We start from the raw sequence: 21,924 nt of genomic DNA, 5'->3' as shown, positions 1-21,924 counted from the left end.
TAGCTAGGTTCAAAAAAGGTTTGGATAAGTTCTTGGAGGAGAAGTTCATTAACTGCTATTAATCAAGTTGACTTACAATTAATAGCAGTGGCTATTCCCTATCAATAGCATGGGATCTTCTTGGTGTTTGGGTACTTGCCAGGTTCTTGTGGCCTGGTTTGGCCTTTGTTGGAAACAGGATGCTGGGCTTGATGTACCCTTGGTCTGACCAAGCATGGTAATTTCTTATGTTCTGTGCTGATGTGTTCCAATGGTGTGGTCAGCATTGAAGACTGCCTCCAGATTGCTCCCCAACTTGACTCCTGCCGCCCTCACTGGTCCTGGATGCTCAGCTCCTCAACTCAGGACCAGGGATCCTCACAGCTCCAAGTGCTCATCACTCACTTGGTCTTCCTGTCGTCTCCCATGGCAGCATGACTACACATACATGCCCATGAGGTCATCATATTTCTTGCTTAGCACCCTTACAGTTACTTACTTCAGATGTGGAGGCTTACGGTGTTTCGCAAGCCACCTGCTCTGGAAAATCGCTATGTAAATGATGCTGGTATTCTGGTCCCACTCCAAACACTCATTCATTAAGACCTCATCGTTCTTCACCAACCAAGGCCTCCATTCATGTTTCTATTCACAAGAAACTGGTTAGTCCTCTGTTCCTGCAGCTGTTGACTTGCTAAATATCTTGGAAATTTGTATACCCAAATTTGTGGGAAATTAGAAAAAGCCAAAGAAGCCCAGAAAAGGTTCACAGACAGGTAATGGAGACAGAATCTGCAGTCTGCTGTTAAGGACAAAGTCTGGGTCACCACTTGCAATGTGAAAAGCCCATGGCAAAGCTGGATCAAAAATATGTTTTATTCCTTAACCCCATAGCCTTCAAAGTACAACTCCCTACCAACCTGCATGGCCACCTAGTGTTTTGTGTTGCCCTTCTGAAGCAGTATAAGTCAAACCGTTTTCCAGGATGTCAGTACCTCCCTCCAAACTCAGTTTCAGTCTGGGGTCAAGAAGAATTCATTGTTGTTAAATCCTGGCTACAAGATAGTGCAGCTGTCCTTGAATGTATCTTATTGACTGGAAAGGCTACAGTCCAGAGAATCATAGCTTAGAGCCAGCAGAACTTGTAGATGCTGACAGACTATTAGCTTGTTTCTACAAAAAACACTGGACAAACCCAGACCTTGGGCCCCAGGAGGGGCCATTCAGAGAGTGGGTATTCTATAAGGATTAGTGGATCTTGAACTGGTGTCCCTTGGAGTTCAAGGTGCAGACTTTCAGAAATAACCAAAGGAGTGGCTGATCTTGGAACTCCTTGGTAGTAATTACCTAGTCTTCCTGGCAAGGGCAGTCAATGCCCCTAGAAGCTCCCAATTGGACCAACCTTGATTGAAAGCTGTATATAAGGAGACCCTGCTTGACACATTCTTGAGGGTCCAAATAGTCTTCTGAGGCCTTTCCTGTGGAAAGGCTGTCTGACTGGCCCTTGATTCCTGCTCAATGCCTGACTTCTGATTCATGATCGATGTCAGATCCTCACTAGATTCCTTATCCATGCCTAGACCAAAAGCCGTAACCTTCCTGCACCCTCAGATAATCCACAAACAAAAATCCTAGCTGCAGCCTACACCTGTAGGTTCAACCCTTGGGGAATAGTCATAGTGTTGGATGAAGGCACTGCCAAGGGCACTGTGCATGGTGAGGTTGCTTCTCGAGCCATTGCTTATCAAGACCTCTGGCCTCCTCTGCATTTCATGCCCACCTTTGGAGGGAAGCTCCACAATACCTGACAAGACATGTTCTGTAGTTGTAGCTGACTTTGCCCTATGAAGCCAGAAAGTATTGTGCTTGGTGTCTGTCTAGGAAAATTTGGACAAGCAAAAGTTCCTCTTAGTGGAGCCAGATAACTACAGATGCAAGCCAAATGGGGTGAGAACCACCCTCCTGCATCAGGTTTTTTTTAACAGGGTCTAGGGGGTTCATCTCCAAATGAACCCCCTAGAAATGAGAGCAGTGTTCCTGTCCATGTTAGTATTCCAAGATATAATCCAGAACAGTCATGAGAATCAAATCAGATTATCTGGTATCAGTAAACTTTCTGGACAAGGAGTAGGCATAAGGAATATTGAAATGCTGTAGGATACATTTGAGATAATGATATGGGCAGAGACCAATTTGTTCAGTGTCTCAGCAGTTCCCACTGTATTCAGCCTGAATGTACAAGCAGACTTGCTGAGCATAATGTCCCTTAAACTAGGAAAATCAGAGCTAAATATGGAAGTGTTCAAAAAGATTTTGTTCCCAGTGGGGCATGCTGATCAGACAGTGTGTTCTCAACATGAAGCTCACATGATTCTTTATTTGCTATAGAAACGATCATGTGATAGCTAAAAATGCTTTTGACCAAGTTTGGAACTAATCAGTTCTGTTATTTTTACGCTATAGGTCAAGCAGCGGCAAATATTAGCACAGGTCAGCAAGAGCAAAGCAAAGGTAATTCTGCTAGCAGGGTTTCCCAAACCTATTCTGGTAACTGCATAGCCTGGATATTACCAGGAATGTGCATAATAACGTAGTAGAAGACCAACTGGCCCATCCAGTCTGCCCAGATATTCCTGTCCACAGTGCAAGGATCTCTCTCAGCTGCCAACCATAGAGCATGGCTGCTTGTAAGATGTGGCTCCTTATCCAGGAAAGATTTTGTTGTCATCCTCTTTTGTGTTCTACTATCTTAGGAAGATGAGTTTACGCAATCCTCTGCTTATTTGATACCCAGCACCTTACCCTTTCCATGTCTAAGTAAAAAAAAACATTGTAATATTCTAAATAGCTACCAATACCAGTGTGGTTGTCCCTAGACTATTTTTAAAAAGCCTAGATCTCTTGGCCCCTATCCATCCCCACCCACCTGGAAGCCACCAAAGCTCCCAATCCGGAAGGTGGTAGAGTCTTACCATGTTCCCAGTATCTAATGTATGCTACCTTAATTGTTGTCAGAGCAATGCTGGACCTCACTGAGCGGACACCAGCCTAAAGCCCTCCCTGGCAGAATCCAGCATTGCTCGGACAACAGTGCTGGATACCAGGAGTGTGGTAAGGCTCTACTGCCTCCTGCTTGGGCTTGGGGATTTTTTTTTGGGGGGGGGGGGGTGTTCTGGATGGAGCATGAGGTTAGGAGTCACGAGAAGGCCTGTGGCCATGGCCTTTTTAAAAATATCTGGAGATGGGGAAAAAGGATTAGGAGGGAGGATTGGGGCTGAAGCTTTATATGTAACATGAAGGGGTGGGCAGGAGAGAAGGGAGCACTGGTATTGCACATTTTAGTATCTTTTGGCCAGAGAGGAAGGGGGAATCCCACAGAGGGCTGTCAGGCACCCCCCCCCCCCCCCCCCAATGTAAACTTTTTTTTAAAACAAATGCAATATTCAACCAGGCTGGGAGCGGTTACCCGCCTAACTTCAGGCCTGCAATTTCTCTGTCCAGACCTAACCAGTTAAGTTTATCCAACTTAAGCCCTGCTCCTGGAATGATCCACGTGCTGGCTTCTTTTTAATTAGGTTATGACTTGCCTGGTTAAAACTTTACTGCTGAGAAGGGTGTGAAATTCAAAATTTGGTCTGGCTAACTTCAAAGTTATCAAAAGAAAACCACCACAGATTTCAGCGATTCTCAATAATCAAACAGAAATCAAGAGCAACTCTATCGCTGACAAATTATCGTTTTTTAAGAAACATTTATGCAAACTTTGTGAAATTGTTGAAAACTTTCATCCACCTACACTCCGCGGGACTGTTAATTTTCTGAGAAAACCTTGCGACTCAAAAATATATTTGTAGAGTGGGAGGGAGGTTTCATATACAGTGTAGGTGTCCCCACACCAATACGTGATTGGTTATAATCATCAACCTGCCTCCTCCTCCATGAACACTTTTTTTTAAAAATAAAAAATTTTTTTTGAACGGTTCGTGTCTGGATCATCATTAAAGGTTTGACACCATTGACCAACAAATTCAGGAAGCCGGTCGTGCACCCGCTTTAAAATTTATTTCAGGCTGCAGGATTTCTTTTACCTCTGCACGCCTACCTTTGTTGATGGACCCTTGAGGTCTTTTCTTCAATTCTTCAATTGCTACTACTTTCTTTGCCGGTGGACCGAGCAGCTGAAAGCAATCGTGAGACTCCCTTCCGCATTGGACGTCATCGGGAGGCGCCCAGACAAACGCCCATAAAATCGGCGTTTGTCTAGAGCAGAGCTTTCCAAACTTTTCATGTTGGTGACACACTTTTTAGACAAACATAATTTCACGACACGGTAATTCAGTCTACTAGTAAACCAGAGGTTAAAGGTTAAACGAACGAAACATATTTCGACAATTTATGTATGTTTCCTTAAATATATACATAAATAAAATGTTTCACGACACAACCTATCTCATGAAAACCTTAAATTTATATTAAAAATATATATTCCAAGATTCATGTTATTGTTATAATTTATGAGAAACAATAATAAAACAAATTGTCAGTCCCCCACACACTCATCTCTCTCCTCCCCCCAGCACGTCTGGCCCCCACACACTCATATCTCTCCCCCTCAAGCACATGTCTGTACCCCCAGCACGTTTGCCCCCCACTCACTCATCTCTCTCCCCCCAGCACATGTCTGGCCCCCACACTCATGTACCTCATCTTTTTGATTGTTGCCAGTTAAGTGCTTCACTCCCTTCCATGATCACCAGACACTGCTGCTTGCAGTCAGTACTCCTCATGGCCAGGCCTCATCTGCAGCAGCAGCCAATGCAAGGATGGCTGGGCTCGTTCCACCCACCAAGCCCCCCAAAAAAACGCGATTGACAGCAAAAATCACCCAATAATAAGCAACCCATAAACCGAAAAAAAAGTGAATCTCTAGAAAAAAAAACAAACCCCCAAACTCGCATCAGAGTTGACCGGGCTTGCGCGACACACCTGCACACTGCAGGCGACACACTAACGTGTCCCGACACACAGTTTGGAAAGCTCTGGTCTAGAGAATCTCTGCTGCAGGATTTATTTTACCTCTGCACGCCTACCTTTGCTGATGGACCCTTGAGGTCTTTTCTTCAATTCTTCAATTGCTACTACTTTCTTTGCCGGTGGACCGAGCAGCTGAAAGCAATCGTGAGACTCCCTTCCGCATTAGACGTCATCGGGAGGCGCCCAGACAAACGCCCATAAAATCGGCGTTTAGACGGCGTGCCGCCAAAGCCGCGCGCCTAAGGGGCGCGCGGCTTTGTCGGGCTTCGTCGGAGCTTGTTGGAGTGAGTTGGAGTTTGTAGGAATTGAGAAGGAATTTTCATCGTTGGAACTAGAAGTCCACAGAGTTTCCTAGTCTGCAGCCACTGCGGAACCTGACTGGATTCAGTGTGTCTCCAAGGAGCCTACTTTATAGAGGTACGATTTTCTTTAATATAAGGTGGATAATGTTCCTCTTGGGTATGCCCATACTAAGAGGAAGGGGAGAGTAGCAACTTCAACACCAGTTGTGAGTAACAACCAGCCACGAATTCAGGACATCTTTGGTAGAACCGTAACTTTGACACCAGGAGTAGAAGTCGTTGGAGTTGAAGCCCAGGAGCAGGGCTATAACTCCCAGACTTGTGAAACATCCCTAAGCCCTGGTGCTCCCTTAATCCCAGATCCACCATTGGGAAAAGGAGAAGGACAATTTTCGTTTACTAATACTAATTTGAATTTGGCCCTTTTAACATCTCCTGAAAAAAGAGGAGTAGTGGGATTAGAACACCCACTACAGAATCTAGAAACTCAGGTTATTATGGACCAAAAATTGGAAGTTAACTCTAGATCTGACTCTAAAGAAAAAGAGATGGAAGGAGCACAAGGAAACGCATTGTCTGGTATACCTTTAATTGTTCCCTCTAATTTTACTTTGGAAGGGATTGGTAATATGATTTACTTAATGCAAAAGTCTATCAATGATCTTTCAAAAATGGTTCAAGAAGGTCTGAATAACAGTAAATTATTACAGTCTAGGACAGAAAAACTAGAAGATATAGTAGTTAATATAGGTCAGAGAGTTGAGGAGACAGAAAAAGTTCAATTGAACTTGATTAAATCTGAAAAGATGCAATCAAATAAAATTGAACAATTAGAAAATCAAATTAGAAGGCCTAACTTACGCATTCTAAATTTGCCTAGGACCCACTTGTTGTCACCTAGAGAGCTTTTCAAAAGTTATCTTGTAAAAGTATTAAAATTCTCAGAAGGAACATTACCTATAATAACTAAGATATACTATATTTCTCAAAAAGCTACAAGTAGTGATTTACTAACACAGGGATCTGGTGAACAAAAAGATGATACAAATTTATCGGAACTTCTTGAAAAATCATCCGATATGGAAATAAAACTTCGTGCTACATTGATAGTACAATTTGCAGATCTCTCGCAGAGAGATACCATTCTTAAATTATATTTTAAAAACCAGAATTCCCAGTTCCATGGTTTTCCAATCAGGATTTTTCCTGATGTCTCTTTAAATACACAAATTAGAAGAAAGGAATTCTTAACTATGAAAGAAAAGGTCATTCAGAGAGGCGCTAAATTTTTATTGCGTTTTCCATGCAAATGTGTCATTATATACCAAAATACAAGATATGTATTCAGCTATCCAGAACAATTGCGTACAAACCTTGACTCCTAATAAATCATCTCTTGGGAGAATTAAATGTTTAGATACGGTTTAGACACAAATCTTAGTTCTTTAAGACTATTATAAAAATACATTGCTCCTTATTTCTTTACAGTTAGGTTTTGTAATTACTATTATAGACAATATTCCTAGGTAACACAAATGAATATGCAATAATTTCATCTTGTTTTTCATTTTTCTTGTGTATAAATGCGTGTGCATATAGATTGTGTGTATCTTTTTAAAAATAAAAAGTTTAATAAAAATAAAATTAAAAAAAAAAAAAATTTATTTCAAGCCTTACAGCTTGAATTGTATTTATTCCGTACATAAATTCAATGTCTACAGTGCCACGGAAGAATCTGATATTCTATTTGGACTTTCATTTAAAAAAAAATTTATTTTAAAAAAAAAGTGTTCACGGAGGAGGAGGCAGGTTGATGATTATAACCAATCACGTATTAGTGCGGGGACACCTACACTGTATATGAAACCTCCCTCCCACTCCACAAATATATTTTTGAGTCAGCAAGGTTTTCTCAGAAAATTAACAGTCCCGCGGAGTGTAGGTGGATGAAAGTTTTCAACAATTTCACAAAGTTTGCATAAATGTTTCTTAAAAAACGATAATTTGTCAGCGATAGAGTTGCTCTTGATTTCTGTTTAACTTCAAAGTTAGCCAAACTATTTTGAATATTGACTTTTTTTGTGTTTAGCATCCTATCCACATTAAATTTTCTGTGCATATCAAGGGGTCCAAGGGAGTCCTGACAGATGTGGGGTTTTTTTTTTTTTTATTTTGCACATGTCCTGGCAGAGCTGTTGGAATCACAAGGTGAACCAGACAATTGCCTAGTGCCATATTTTGTGGGGTGACAGTGACACTGATGCAAGGCCGGCATCAGTCCATCTGCTAATACAGAATGATGCTTGCAGGCCTGAGGGAAATAAGGTGTGGGGGGAGAGGTGGTTTCAGTTTACGTATTTTGTGTAAACTGAAACTGTACCTGGAATTGAATAAATTCAGGACAGTACTACAATCCCTAGTAATCTCTACTGCAACTATATCTATGTAGGTCTTCCTAAATACATACTGAAAGCCCTTCAAGTCATCCAAAATTTGGCCGCCAGAATATTGACTGGGTCTTCAAATACGACCATATTTCGCCTCTTTTGATATCTCTTCATTGGTTCCCCCTTGAACAAAGAATCCAATTTAAAGTTCTTACAATGGTTAATTAAGGCCCTGTGTGGTGATGCCCCCAGCCAGCATAAATTCTTTGTTAAAAATCTATCAACCCATGAGAACACTGAGATCCTCAGGACAGTGTTTACTAGACATCCCAAGCTTTTAAGTGATTAGATGGGCAGAAACCAAAAAGGGAATCTTTTCAGTCAGAGCCCCACCATGGTGGAACTTTACTTTAACTCGCAAGAAAACTAGTCTTAAAGCTTTCAGGAAAAACCTTAAAGTACAACTATCTAAGGATGCATTTTACTTATAATGTCTTGTCAATGAAAATACTGTTCCTGTCACGCTGTATCTCTATTGCTAACATATCAGCTATTTTGTTTTTAACATGTAATTTGTTTTACTGGCCCACATAATTATGTATGTATGTATTTTCATTGTAAGACACTTAGACCCTAGGATAACATGGCATATAAATCGCTAGAATAAATAAATGTTGCTGAATGGGGCACCTCTCTCTCCCACCCCTGATTTGTATGTCGGAAGCTCGTGCTCCTGTTATGAAGGGGCAGTCCTTGGGTGTGCACAGATGCAGGTGGCATGCAGCAGAGGAGCATGAAAGCTGCACATATGTTGTGTGCATGCTCTAAAGGAGGCTTTTGCTGCACAATGCCGGGAGGAAAGCCTTTGAGTTCCTTCTGCTCTCTTGCTGTGCTAGGACCCACGGTGTGCTGGATTCGCAGAAGACTGCCCCAGGTGAATTAACTACTGTTCAGCTTGTTCTGCAAGAGCCTGGAGCCTTGCAGACAGGAGAAAAGGAGAGGAGGATGCTGGTTACCTGGGATGGAAGGAGGAGTGGATTCTATGGGAGTGTGGAAGAGAGAGAGAGAGTGGGGCATGGATGCTGCTCCTGGGCAGAGAGTGAGGAGGGTAAAGAGTGGGAGATGTTTTATTGGAGCTGCTACTGCTAAAGGAGGGGGTGCTGTTCCAAAGGAGGGGAAGTGAGAAATGGGGATTCTGTGATAGGGAGAAGGAAGAGGAATATTGAGCAGAGGGTGGGAGGAGAGATGAAGGACTATGCTGGAGACCTGGATTTGGAGGCAGAAAGAAGGAGGGAGGGGGAGGATGTGGGTGGTTGGGGAAGAGTTTGTTGCTAGGCAGGCTGCTCATGTGCAGGGGAGGCAAAGAGATGCTAGGCAGAGGGTGAGGGAGAAAAAGCAGGTGATTTTTTTTTTCATTCTTATTGGTTATAATTATTGAATGTTTTTTGTATCAGCTGTTTTGAAATATTGGTGTTTAGGATTATTTTTTCATTTTTATGCATTTTTAATTGTTGGATGTTGTATTCATCTGCTCTTTTGAAATACTCTTTCTTGTGATTGATGTGTATTGTTTTATGAGTTGTGTGTATTCTATTGATATTGTTTATTTTGATATTTTTAAATTATCTGTTCACCACTTTGGGCTTTTGAAGGACTAGCACTGCTGAAAGGATGGAGTGCTGTACAAGAACCACTGCTGAAGGGAAGGGGTGGGGGGGGGGGGGGAAGATACTCTACAGGGGGAGAAGAGAGGGAGAAACTGGGTGGAGCATAGAGGGAGAAATAGAGGGGAGAAGGGAGATATACTGTGCCAGAGCCATGCCCAAAGGAGGCATTATTGTGGCTGATGCCTCCTTTGAAGCTCCATTTCATCCCATAATGTCTTTGGTGCAGTTCAAGCCTGGGTGAAGCTGACAGGTGGATGTCTGGCCCCAAATGGGATGGGGAAAGGACACATCCATGGTGTTACTGTTGTCTTCCTTCTTCTGTGACCGTAGCATTGTGAAGAGGAGGAAGTAGCTGAGATGGCTTCTGGTTTGAGAGGAGGCCCCTAGTTTGGGCCTGTGGTCAGCAGCATCTGGTAGGGTAAAAGAGGAGGGCAATAGTGTTGAGGAGTGGTTATGTTTCTGTTTCTGCATTGTTGCACTGCATGCAGAGTCTGGCTTCTTGTGGTTTTTTATTTGTTTGTCTGCATGTTTCTGTTTGTAATTTTTGACCACTTATTCTGTATTTGTGTGTGCGACAGAGGTGAAGTAGTCTGGTAATGTGCAGTTTCCGTGCAGGAATCTTTAGCAGTCTGGCTCAATGGGTTTTCCCAGTAGGAGGCGTATTGGTGCTCTGGAACCTGGATTTAATATTTATATTGCTAGGAAAAGTGTGTGTGTGTGTGTCTGGACAGCATGCGGAAGAGATGGGTGGACGGTTGGTACAAGGCTGAAGATTCACCAAGGCACCTAATACTCTTGTACCAGGCCAGCATAACAGGAAAGTAGCTCTGCGTAGAACTTCTTATTTTCAGTGAATATACCTCTGATGTCATGTCAGGGAAAGCAAAATCTCACTGCCATCTCATAGAAAAGGAAGGGTAAAAGAATCACCTCTTTTATAGACAACTTAGAAAGCACACTTCTCACTTTACATTTTAAAATGTGCTTTAACAATTTGTCCTATCCACATAGATAAATTTTAATGAGTCTGGTGCTGAGCTCTAGCAGCTGGCAGATGAATCTAAAGAAAAAGTTAAAAGCAAGAGCACAAACCGTTGTCGTTTCCTATTTCACCTTTACTAGCGCAGCCAGCATCCGTGGCCAGAGAGCCAGATAATTGCGTTAGCTTCTGAAAAACCAGTTCTGTAGTCATGCAGAATTGCCTTGAAAGGTAAACATACATTAAACAGAGTCTGAAAGCTCTGAAACGAATACTTAGTTGTGAGAACTGTGCCTGGTGTTTTTAATATTGTGTCTTCCTGCAAGCCAACCTATAGCCTTCCAACTACAGGAACTGTAGTGCCATAGGCACCAAAAGGATTAAATAGACTGTTTCTAATGGACATCAAAGGGTCCTTATTTCAAAGGCCATTGATAGAGGCATGCAGGCAAGAATTAGTGAGCAAACACTCGGTGCAGGATGGCTAAAAAGGTAAAGACTTCCACTGGCAATCTGAGGACACCCAAGAGAAACACCCATTGTTTTACTTGGAGCCATGCACACATCAGCCCATGTCTGCCCAAACTGGTAGAAATAAACATCAATAAACAAGTGGAGGATGATACCGGTTTGTGATTCGTTTTTGACAGCTTTCCACCCTTCACCGGGTGTCTGCAAAATCTAATGAAGCGTGCATAGCTTGTGAAATCTAGTTGCAGGTATACTGAGTTAGTCAAATAAAACGGTCTCACCTCCAGCTTATTTATCATTCTGTATTTCTTTATTTCCACATGGACTACTATGGCAGTTGTACTACTTTATTCACAGAAAATCTGCAACTTTTCAGCAGTCTTCACTGTAAATGTGAGCACTCGTATCATGAGTGGCTCAGACCTGAGTGGGTTCTGCAGTCTTCTTTAAAGCCACCAAATGTAATTTCTATGAAAATGGGCATCAATCTATCAAGGTCAATCCATTTTGTTCTTTTGTAAAGGCCTTCATATTACTCAACTATTTATATCTCTGTAGGAGGGCCAGCTAATAGCTCGCCCTCGCTCTCCCTCTCTCTCTCTCTCTCGCTCTCTCCCTAAGCCCTGAAATGCAATTTGCAAAAGTTATCGCAAATTGGATTATGGCCGTTTCAGGCATATCGCACAGCTGAATGCCATGAAAAAAGGTGTAGTTATTTCCGGCGTTAAAACCATGCGATAGCATGCGTTATGCTATCTCATGGTGTGATATTGCCCCTCATTTTAATTAATCCAGTCCAGACCCCTCCCCAATTCCACTTCTTCTAAAACTTTGCATTTGCGCCGTGCGGTTAACACATTTATCGCATGCGTTATGGCAAAAACGCGTGTGTTAATGCCATAATGCATTTTGATGAATGGCCCTGTTAATTGTGTAAAAAATAATAAATGTTCAGCAGCACCGCAGCAATAAGCTATAATGTGTGCTTGGAAGATTTACCCTGTTTTAGCTCATCTCCATCCTCTGATGACTGATGCTACCATTTGCAAATTTCAAACTTGCTCTGACTTGATAGTTTTTCTGTTTGTGCTACCATGCATTCACTATTAGGTGAATTTTCAAAGGAATTATGCATGTAAATGTAACATACTATTGTAGCAATTTTCAAAAGCCATTTACCCTGATAAAGTGCAGCTAACACGGGTAATTCAATGACGTATATTGTAGCAATTTTTAAAAGCCCACTTACATGGGTAAAGTGCATTTACACATGTAAAACCCAGTTTTAAGCATGTAAATGCTTTCTAAAATGTGTATATATATATATATAGACAGTTATAAATATTAGCAGTATAACATGTTTCATGCCCTGTCTCATATTTTAATTATTTTCTAGGGATGTGCATTCATCTAATTTGTTTCCGAGTTATGTCCTTAACTTGCGGACTTTATAGTACACGCGTAAAAATGGATAGTATGCACATAACTGGGTTTATTAAAAGTATACGCCTACTATCCATTATGCATGTACTATTATTTTCCCCTACTTATTTCCATCTCATTTCTGTCAGAGTTCAAAGGTGCAGAGAAGATGGTTAACAATTTTACATGGAAAACAAATGAACAACTCACTGTGGAACATGATTTTGACAGTGTACTTTACTTTTGACTCATGGATTCCGCCCTGTACAGGTTAGCATCCAGCCTTCAGATTGGCACCGCTCCATCGTGCTCCCACAGTCTTGGCTGGCATTCATGAACAGGACATACCATGCTGTCTTACAGGTGTGTGTCACTCGCTCCCTTGCGCACTAATAATTCTCTTTCTGCCATGGAAATTGTAAATTAATAGGAGCATACCACTAAAATTATCTTAGTTACTTGTTAATGGTGTTGAAAGAAAAGCTCTGAAGGCATGACTGAACATTTGTATGCCGTGAGCACCTGGTGCATGTCTCCTGCAGTCTTGGCCTCTGTCACACCAGGTGAAATGCAGGCACTTGTGCCTCAGTTCCGTAAGGTTCCTCAGCTGTGTGAATGGCTGACTATGTGGAGATATTTGAATTGTGGCCATTTTTCTTGTTCTGCAGAAAAGATATTTGGGCCATGTCTAGAAATATCTGACTCTGTAGCACAAATATTTGTGTTGTGCTTAATTGCACCAATTAAAACATTCTTGAAATGAAAATAAGGTTCCTGGCTTTGTGCTATATAACTCGATGACAGATTTTGGCCATGTAGAATTGTGGTTAGTACAAAAACCTATAGAATCTCCACCACTCATTGTGAGGGCTTGAACAAGTCATGTGATCTCCCCATGTACCAACTTAAATCAACCAGCTCTTTAAATGAAGAATATTTTAATTTCAACTGTGTGTTTATCTTGTATGGTGCTGTGCACACTGACATATCTCAACAAACTTGCTAGTGATGATTTTTCAATCCTTTGTAGTGAAAATCTTTTATTTTTAACACTTATCTTCTCACCCCTTCCCTCCCAAACCCCACATTTCTCTCTCAGACCTTCTACCCCAGAAGGCATACTTGAGTATCATTGGGAACCCCTAGCATCTCCAAGGGCTTGCAGAGACATCGCTTCCAAGATGATTACTGGAGCTCTGCTCTGTCTGGCAGGAGCTGCTGCCATAGCAGTAATCACTTTCAGTCCCTCCCCGAGTTTGAACCTATCACCTCCAATGGGGGACCTGATCCCAGCTGGCCCTGATGGACAGCAGACTCGAAGACAAGTCTGCTGATCTGCAGCTTGAATCATGGGGCTGGTCCTGCCGCTTTTCTTTACAGAAAAAACATTTGCAATATTTTTTTTTTGATAAATGAAAGTTCAACACTGTTACTATCTGCTTTATGTTATAATGGAATACTTTATCAGGAAGAAGTAAACTACATTGGCAAGTTTGAAACTGTTTGCCAAGTATTTCCCACAAAACATCTTTTGACTGTCACAGAGGTAAGACTCATCTCTCATTTATGCTGTGATTTCCCCTAGGGGAGACAGGCGGAGCTGGAGATGCAGTTGAAACATGGGAAAGAGGATCCTAGAGAGGTTCAGTACAAGAAATTTACAGCCTGGCTCTGGTAAGGGAAGGAGCGTCTGTTCCCCATCATTTGTAAACTGTGCATGGAAAGAAAGGACATCAAAGGGTCTAATTCAGCAAGTTTCAACTTCTGCATGAGCAACTGAGAAGAAACAGACGTTATCAATAGTTGATAAAAGTGAGGGGCATTGAATGTTAGTATATTGCTGTTCACAGTTATAGTACATAGGCAACAAAAGAAGCAAACTCAATCATAAGGAAAATCTGGAAGCAACAACAGAGAGTCTTCTATTAATAATACACAAAACAAAAATATTAAAAGCTAAAAAAAAAAAAAAATTCCCAACATGGCTCTTTATTGATGGATTGCTTGCATTGGGGGGGGAGGAGAAGACTCAAAATGGTCCTAAGAGCAAATATGAGAAACCACAGAAAGATGTAAAAGACGCTCATATTACACACAAGTCCTCCTGTAGAATGGTGCTACAGGCATACTCCAAGTTTAGTATGTCTCAGAGCTTGACTTGAAAAATTAAAAGATTTTAAAATCAGTTGTGGAGAAATGGGGGTTACCTGCGGCACAGATGGGAAAACCTTCAGGCAGCCCTTCCTCGTCTTCCCCATCTTAAACTTCAGCTCCAAAGAAATCAGAAAGGAATCCCTGCAAAATTGGCTAGAGGGGCATGTTTCTTTGGCGTATGGCTTCGGCACACCATTGCCCAATACAATTTTAAGCTCTTCCGGCTCCAGGGAATGGGATCAAGAGGCAGTGCCTCTCCCTCAACAGGGACCCAGATGTAACAGCAAGGCCAATGGTTAGGATGTTGCACTCCAGCTCTCCCCAAGAAAAAATTTCTGATTGTATATTTGTGTGTTTGTCTTTTGTGCCTTTGTATGGTTTGCAGTATTTGCTCTTAGAACTTTTTTGAGTTTTTCCCCTTAAATAGGCTTTCTACTGAAACATGGTCTTATTGGATTATTTTTTTACTTTATTTTGTATTTTTTGTTTTGTGTATTGATTGATTTGTTATACAATTTATAATCTTATTATTTTACAATGATTCCCTTCTGTAGATCATCATTTTGCCACCACACCTATCATTGGTCCCTGATGCAGTATTCCATATCATTGGGATAATAAAATGTGTGCTTTTCATTAAGGCTGTTATTTCCCTGCTTTTGCCTTTTCTTTTATAACTCTTTATTTAACAAGTTTTTCCAACATATAAACATGTTGAAAGAACAAAGAGAAAATTACAGTGTGCACAGTCCAATTTACAGCAGATACAGGGTGTTTGCAAACAGCATTTAGAGACAGTTGTCCAGATTATGTTCAGTGCTCAGTAGATGGTCCCCAAATTAACACAAATTTAAAATGCACATTTTTCAAGTCATAATGAAGCTGCTCAGTATTTCTCACACTTGATTACACCAGTACTCCAAGGAAAAGCTAGCTTTCCAGAAGGTCACAATTGTGACTCTAGCTGTTAATATCAGGTGCCCTACTAATTTCCAATGCTTCACTGGAATCTCAGACTACCCATCTACCTAGCAAGACCTATCTCTGTTCCAAGAAACACATGGTACCCCAAAATGTTAGCAATCTCCTGAGTAACCCCAGATAGGAAATAGCGAACACTTTGACACTTCCACCACGTGTGTAAAATTTCACATTTTCCCACATTCCCTCCAGCAAATATTTGGTGACAATTGTGCTTTTATGTTTTATCTGTGTTATTGTAAACCGATATAATGGTCTCTTCCAAACACCGGTATAAAAAATATAATATTATTTGTACTGGAAAATATTTTAGCATAGAATACTGGAGTTCGATAAGTTCCTTGCAAAACACGAATCATCAAAGCAAACTGCTTAGCACATACTGAAACATGGTGGGTAGCTTTCCATATATATTTCCAATCTTTAGCATCTAATGTGGTGTCTAAGTCTGTATTCCAGACATCGATAAGTGCCTGTGGAGTATTGCACCCAAATTTACCTTCAAGGAGACCTTTACATACTAATGCTACTCCAAGCACACAAATATCAGGATCACTGATAAATGTTTCAAAGCCATTTAAGCAATGTAAGTGTAAGGAGTAGCGGGTGTGTGAACCATTAATGCTGCGGTGTAGTTGACACAACCTTGTAGCAGGGCTTATGAAGCCTATGCCAGAAGGTGGCAAACAGGCTCAATAATGGGCCAGACTGGAGCTTCACCTATACCAGCTGCCTCCCCCTTGGGTTGAGCTCTTGGGTTCTGGTGGCCAGCAGGCCTTAGGCAGAACCCTAGGATAGAGTACAAGACAGACTTAAGAAACACCAGGAACAGGGCAGATCAGGTAATGAATCAAAGAAGGCCAAGGTTGGTGTAGGCAGCTAGCAAGAATAGTCTGGTCCAGGCAGGGGTCAGATCCAGGCAACAAACAATCATGGTCAGGTCCAAGTAAAAGGTCAAGATTCAGGTGGCAAGCAATTGTAGTCAGGTTCAAGCAAGAAGTCAGGTCTGTATTGTCAAGCCAAGTATAGACGAAGACACACTGAAGACACTGGACAGGCAACAGGATGCTGGGCTTGATGGACACTTGGTCCGACCCAGTATGGCAATTTCTTATGTTCTTATGATGAGGCCAGAGTGGAAGGCAAGGCTGGATGACGCTGGAGTGGAAGACAAGGCAGGAATTCAGGAACACTGCAACATGCACTGCTAGGCAGCAGACCTGTTGCTGTTGCTGAGGCGAATTATGTGATGTCATCAAGAGGCACTGAAGTTTAGGTTTCCCACCACAGGGCCTATAAGGCTCAGAGTGTCACGTGTGCCTAAAGAGCAGCATAGTGCCATGGAGGAAGGGAGGCTGGCAGTGTCCAAGCTGCATGGGACAGTCAGCGGCATTCTCAGCTGGCAGGTGTGTCCTGGGATGATTGCGTTGGGTCATGGGAGTGCTCCATGAGCTGCCAAACATAACAGTACCTCCCTCTCCAAAGCCCCTTCCCCACCTTCCTGGACCTGGGTTTATTGTGGAATTTTTTGTGGAAATCCCATAATTTTGTTCTTCGAAGAGTACCTCAGCTGTGATTGTATAATGGTGCCATAGCGCTTTAGGCAAGTGATGGACAAGGGTGCCCACAAGTCCCAAGATGAAGAGGACAGGAATCCATACACAAGCAACAGACAGCGAATGCCCACCACCAGTGGCAGGAAGGTCTGAGTCCTTCTTGTCAAAGCTTGGCAGGGGTTGGTTCACGTCATATAGACGGGGTGCTAGCTAACCTTCTCTTGTAACCACCATAGGAATGTCTGTGTGTTGGTAATTAGTGGTGTCCACAGGGGCAGTGGGTGAAGTAAGCGAGTCAGGGATCATGATTCTCGCCAAGGAAACTACAGGCTGAGCTTTGTGCAGACACTGTTCTTGGCAGTGGGGGCCTCAACTAAAAATCTGTAGAGTTTGACAAGCTGAGCCTCTCTTTGGCCTGTCCTGGAACCTAAGCTATAGTCATATGGCTAGACTAATCAGGCCCTCCAAGGTCTCTAATATGTCTCGAGCAGCCAGCTTGTCTTTAATGTGATCTGAGAGTCCCTGGCAAAAAATCGCAATCAGACTGTCAATGCCCCAGTGATGTCAGAGGCCAAGGTGCACTGCATATTCTTCCACCGATCGGGAGTCTTGCCTAATCTGTAGGATATCCAGTGCCTTGGAGGTTGTGCTCCCAGGCTCATTAAACAAGTTTTTAAACTCTTGAAGAAAACGTGCCAGATCCCCCTGGACCTGGGCTGAGTTCGCCGAGCTCATGGTTATGATTATTAAATTTATGGTCTCGGCAATCAGTAAAGAATAGCGTGTATATGAGCCCTTAGAGCAGTGGCGTAGTTGATACAGCTTTGTAAAAAGGACTTCGAGGCCTGTGTCAGCAGCTGATGAACAGACTCAATCATGGGCCAAACTGGAGCATCATCTATACCCGCCACCTCCCCCTTCGGTTCTAGTGGTTGGCAGAAATTAGGCGAGGCCCTAGGATAAAGTAGAAGATGAGTCTTCAGACACACCAGGAATATGGTAGATAGGTAACAGAGTCAGAGACAGGCCAAGGTCAGTGCAGCCAGCTAGCAAGAATGGTCAGGTCCAGGTGACAGACAATTGTGGTCAGGTCCAAAACAAGAGGTCAAGTTCCAGTTGGCAGACAATTATGGTCAAGTTCAAGCAAGAAGTCAGGTCCAGAGGGTCAGGCCAAGGGTGGACGAAGACACACTTGAAGACACTGGGCAGGACAAATAAGGAAGACAAGGCTCGACAAGGCTGGGTTTAAATACCCAGCCGCGTGATGTCATCAAGAGGCACCAAAGTTGAGGTTTTCCGCCATGGGGCCTTTAAGGCTCAGAGCATCGGGAGTGCCTATGGAGCAGTGCAGTGGAAGAAGGGAGGCTGGTAGCATCCATGCCATGTGGGACAGTCTGTGGTGTTCTCAGATAATGGGATTATCCTGGGGTGACTGCAGTGACACACGAGTGTTCTGTGAGCTGCCAGATGTAACAGTAAGGGACACATCAGGCAGAACATACCCTACAGAGCCTGTCACACCTGCAAGTATTGGATGTGACTTTCTGGGTTGATGTCAGTCATCAACTAACATCTGAAAGGACTTTATTCATTCATCTCCCCACAAATGCACAATAGTAATCAGATCTTGTTCCTTCCAGGCTTTGAAAACATGAGGGAAATCTATGAGTTGATATTTGTATATTTGGGAGATATAGGTGAGAGCTCTCCATCTATTACATTCAAAAATGTAAGAACCTACCTACTGACGGGGGGGTGTATGCACCAACATGGGCTATTCCTACAAATCCTACAATTATTTGAGCAGGGGTTGGAAAAGGGAGCACAGCCAGATCAATTATATCAACCTGTTCCTTTTCTAGCAGCAACCAGGGGACATTAACATCACAAATCCATAGTTCTGTAAACAAACCAATCTGGTGACCCAGTAGTAAACTTGGAGGTTAGGGAAAGCGGGCAGGCCTAGGATTCCAAATAAATGTACCTATCCAGCTATGTAAATGAGAGAAAACTTGTGCTGGTATAGGTCAAGGAAGATACTGGAAAAAGGTACAGTAGCTTGGGTAAAATATTCATTTTTAAAAAGTTGATTCTACCCACCCAAGTGATGGGAAGCTCCTCCCACATCTGTAAGTTTTGTTTAATCTTTCCCAACAATTTGCCGAAGTATCTAGGAAACTAAATGCCCAGATATGTAAAAACCTTCACCCACTTTCCGAAAGGTGGAAAAACATGCAGGGATAGGCACCTTAGGGACATTTAGATAGATTTCAGATTTTTCAGTATTGACTTTATAACCAGAGAGTGCACCATGCTGATCTTTTAGAGCCAGGAGATATGGCCTGGATACGGTCGGTGCTGACAAATCAGAACATCAGCAGAATATAAGGATATCTTTTGTTCTCTGCCCCCAACTGGAGACCACTAATGCTGGCGTGCTAACTGCCACAGCTAAAGGTTCTATAGTTAGGTAAAAAAGCAAGGGATATAGAGGGCAGCCCTGATGCGTACCTCTAGCAATATTAATAAAAAGGGACAAAGAACCATTAATCAGAATCTGGGTCCGAGGTTGCTCATACTTAGCTTTAATCCAACCCAAAAACCTCCCAGGTATGCCAGCTTGTATAAATACCCAGAAGAGAAAATTCCAGCTCAGCCTATGGAAGACTTTTTCGGCATCCAAAGATATTACCAAAGCTGGTTTTCTCCCCCCCCCCCCCCCCTTTCCCCCTTTAGCCATACATAATATATTAAAAAGCCTTCTGGCATTAGGTGTTGATACTCTACCCTTCATAGACCAGTTTGATCACCATGAACTAGACTCTGCAGAACTGATTGCATTCGCAATTGTAACATTTTAGCTAAAATTTTTATATTTATTTATTTTATTTGTTGAGTTTTATATACCGTCATTCGGTAGAGCCATCATAACGGTTTACAAAAATAATATACATTTTTCTTAGCAGTTGTGTATATCTGAGTGTAAGGAGATGGGCCAGTAAGAGCAGCATTCCTATGTATCTTGTTTATATATAAGGGTGCTTATGGCATCTGTCAATGTACCCAGCCCAGAACCCTCCTTTTCCTGCATCCTGAAAAAGAGAGAGCAGAAAAAATATAATGTCTGGTAGGAATTTCTTATAAAGCTCAATATGGAAGACATCCAGGCCCGGACATTTTCCACTAGGGAGTTTCATAATGCCCTCTTGAATTTCCAGTACAGAAATAGGAGCAGCTAGTACTGCTGTTTGTGTATCTTGCAACTGAGGCAATCTCAAGCCTGTCAAGAATTCACCAATAGCATCCTCATTTGCATGGGAAAGAGCAGTGTACAAATCAGAGAAGTATTGAACGAACAAATGCTCAATTTGCTTGAGGTCAGTAGTCTTCCCACTCATGGGCTTCTTGGGTTTAGTATGTTTGATCCTCCTGCTGTATGCTTAACCATGCTGGCCAGCAAAGCACCGGTTTTATCTGCTTGTGCCTTTTTCACTTCAGGGTTGAATAGTGATTCTGGCAAGGGCTCTCAGTTGGTTAGGTCTTTAGTTTCTGTTATATTAACTTTGTTTTTCATTGTATGTATTTGTTCTCATATTTATAAACTGACTTTCCCAGAGGCCCAAGGTCAAATTACAAAGCATAAAACAAATATTACAGTAACATCAGAATCATTAATAATAAAAAAAAATATGAACATTAGCACTAAAAAAAAAAAAATCCAAAACACACAACTTAAATCTAGAAGAATTAATGAGGTTAATAAAGCATATAAACATTCCATATCTGTACATAATTAAAACAATTAAAAACCCTAAAAACGTAGTCCAGTAATATAAATAGTAAAGGAACAAATAGTGAATTACAAAATGCTAATAAAATAAACCAAAGACAGATCAAACAACTAATGAATCCATGCCTACAGGATAACTAGATTAAAACAATAGTCATTTCCAATTAGACTAACTGTAACTAGTTAATTTCTTGAAAAAAACAAACCAGAGAACATCAGAGCAGATATCCCATTCCTTAAAAAGCAACTAATTATAAACTGTGATAAAAAGCCAGGCTTTAACCTGTTTGCAGAAGTTTAATCAGTCCTTAAAGCATCATTCTGTAGACATTGAATTCTGCAGTTTTGGTCTGGCATAAAAAAAAAGTTTTCTTACAAGTGTCAGATACTTTGACCTTGTTTAGCCCTCCTTCTCATATACTTACCAGAGAGGTTACTTTGGGCTAAACCTTCAAGGTGCTTGTCCCCAGGTCTACTAAGAATATTGTTTCTTAATCTACTTACCTGAACTTAATGTACAGGAAGAGGTCTCCTCAACAGCCAGTTAAAGTAATTTAGATAAATTTATTTGGTAGACAGCAAGCAAATAGGTTCCAATTAGTAAGCAGTATAAAAGTATAAAAAATTGTTTAATCATACAGCAAGCCTGTCTCTTTTTTTTTCTCCGGGGAAAACCATTCTAACCTTCAGCAAGCTGCTGAATGGTTAAAGGCAGCATTCCAATTCTAATTTTACAGCATCAGCTTTTTATACCCTGAAGAAAACAAACATACATGACCTCCAGCACATAAACCTTCCACAGTAGTCTTTGCTCCACTCCCTGCTAGCCTGCTTGAACCAGTTCATGCCAGCTCTTATCTATAGACTATAGCACTTTGTTATATGTTTGCTATTAGGTTTCAGCTTTCCTAAAAATGCCAGTATCTGAGTTTTAACTTCTTTACTTTCTTTCTATCAGAGGCTCAAACCTCAGACACCTATTTATTCATTTATTCAGACTGCTATGTCAATGCACTTACGTCCTCGAAATATCTTTGGATTCCCATTTGTTATTCTTATTCATTTCAATGCTCAGTCCGTTTATTGCCCGGTGTTGTAGGGCTGGCCAAGCTGTGCACTACATAGATCAGCAATATGGATTCTTGCAGCACCATACATTTCTACAACCTGTAACATCAGACGCCGTTATCAATAAAAGGTGA

General features: G+C 41.8%; 1 protein-coding gene across 1 annotated transcript in view; it reads left to right on the top strand.

Moving 5' to 3' along the window:
- The window catches only part of FOCAD (focadhesin), a 788,759-nt gene that overhangs the window by 429,861 nt on the left and 336,974 nt on the right, over window positions 1-21,924 (top strand). Inside the window, exons 22-23 of the mRNA XM_029606912.1 lie at window positions 12,512-12,604; window positions 13,827-13,915. Coding sequence (XP_029462772.1) covers window positions 12,512-12,604; window positions 13,827-13,915 — 182 coding nt within the window. The remainder of the gene's footprint in view (window positions 1-12,511; window positions 12,605-13,826; window positions 13,916-21,924) is intronic.

Source organism: Rhinatrema bivittatum, chromosome 1 (genome assembly GCF_901001135.1).
Source record: "Rhinatrema bivittatum chromosome 1, aRhiBiv1.1, whole genome shotgun sequence".
NCBI lineage: Eukaryota > Metazoa > Chordata > Amphibia > Gymnophiona > Rhinatrematidae > Rhinatrema > Rhinatrema bivittatum.
Note: the sequence above shows the minus strand (reverse complement) of the source record. Positions and strands in the feature narration are given on the sequence as shown.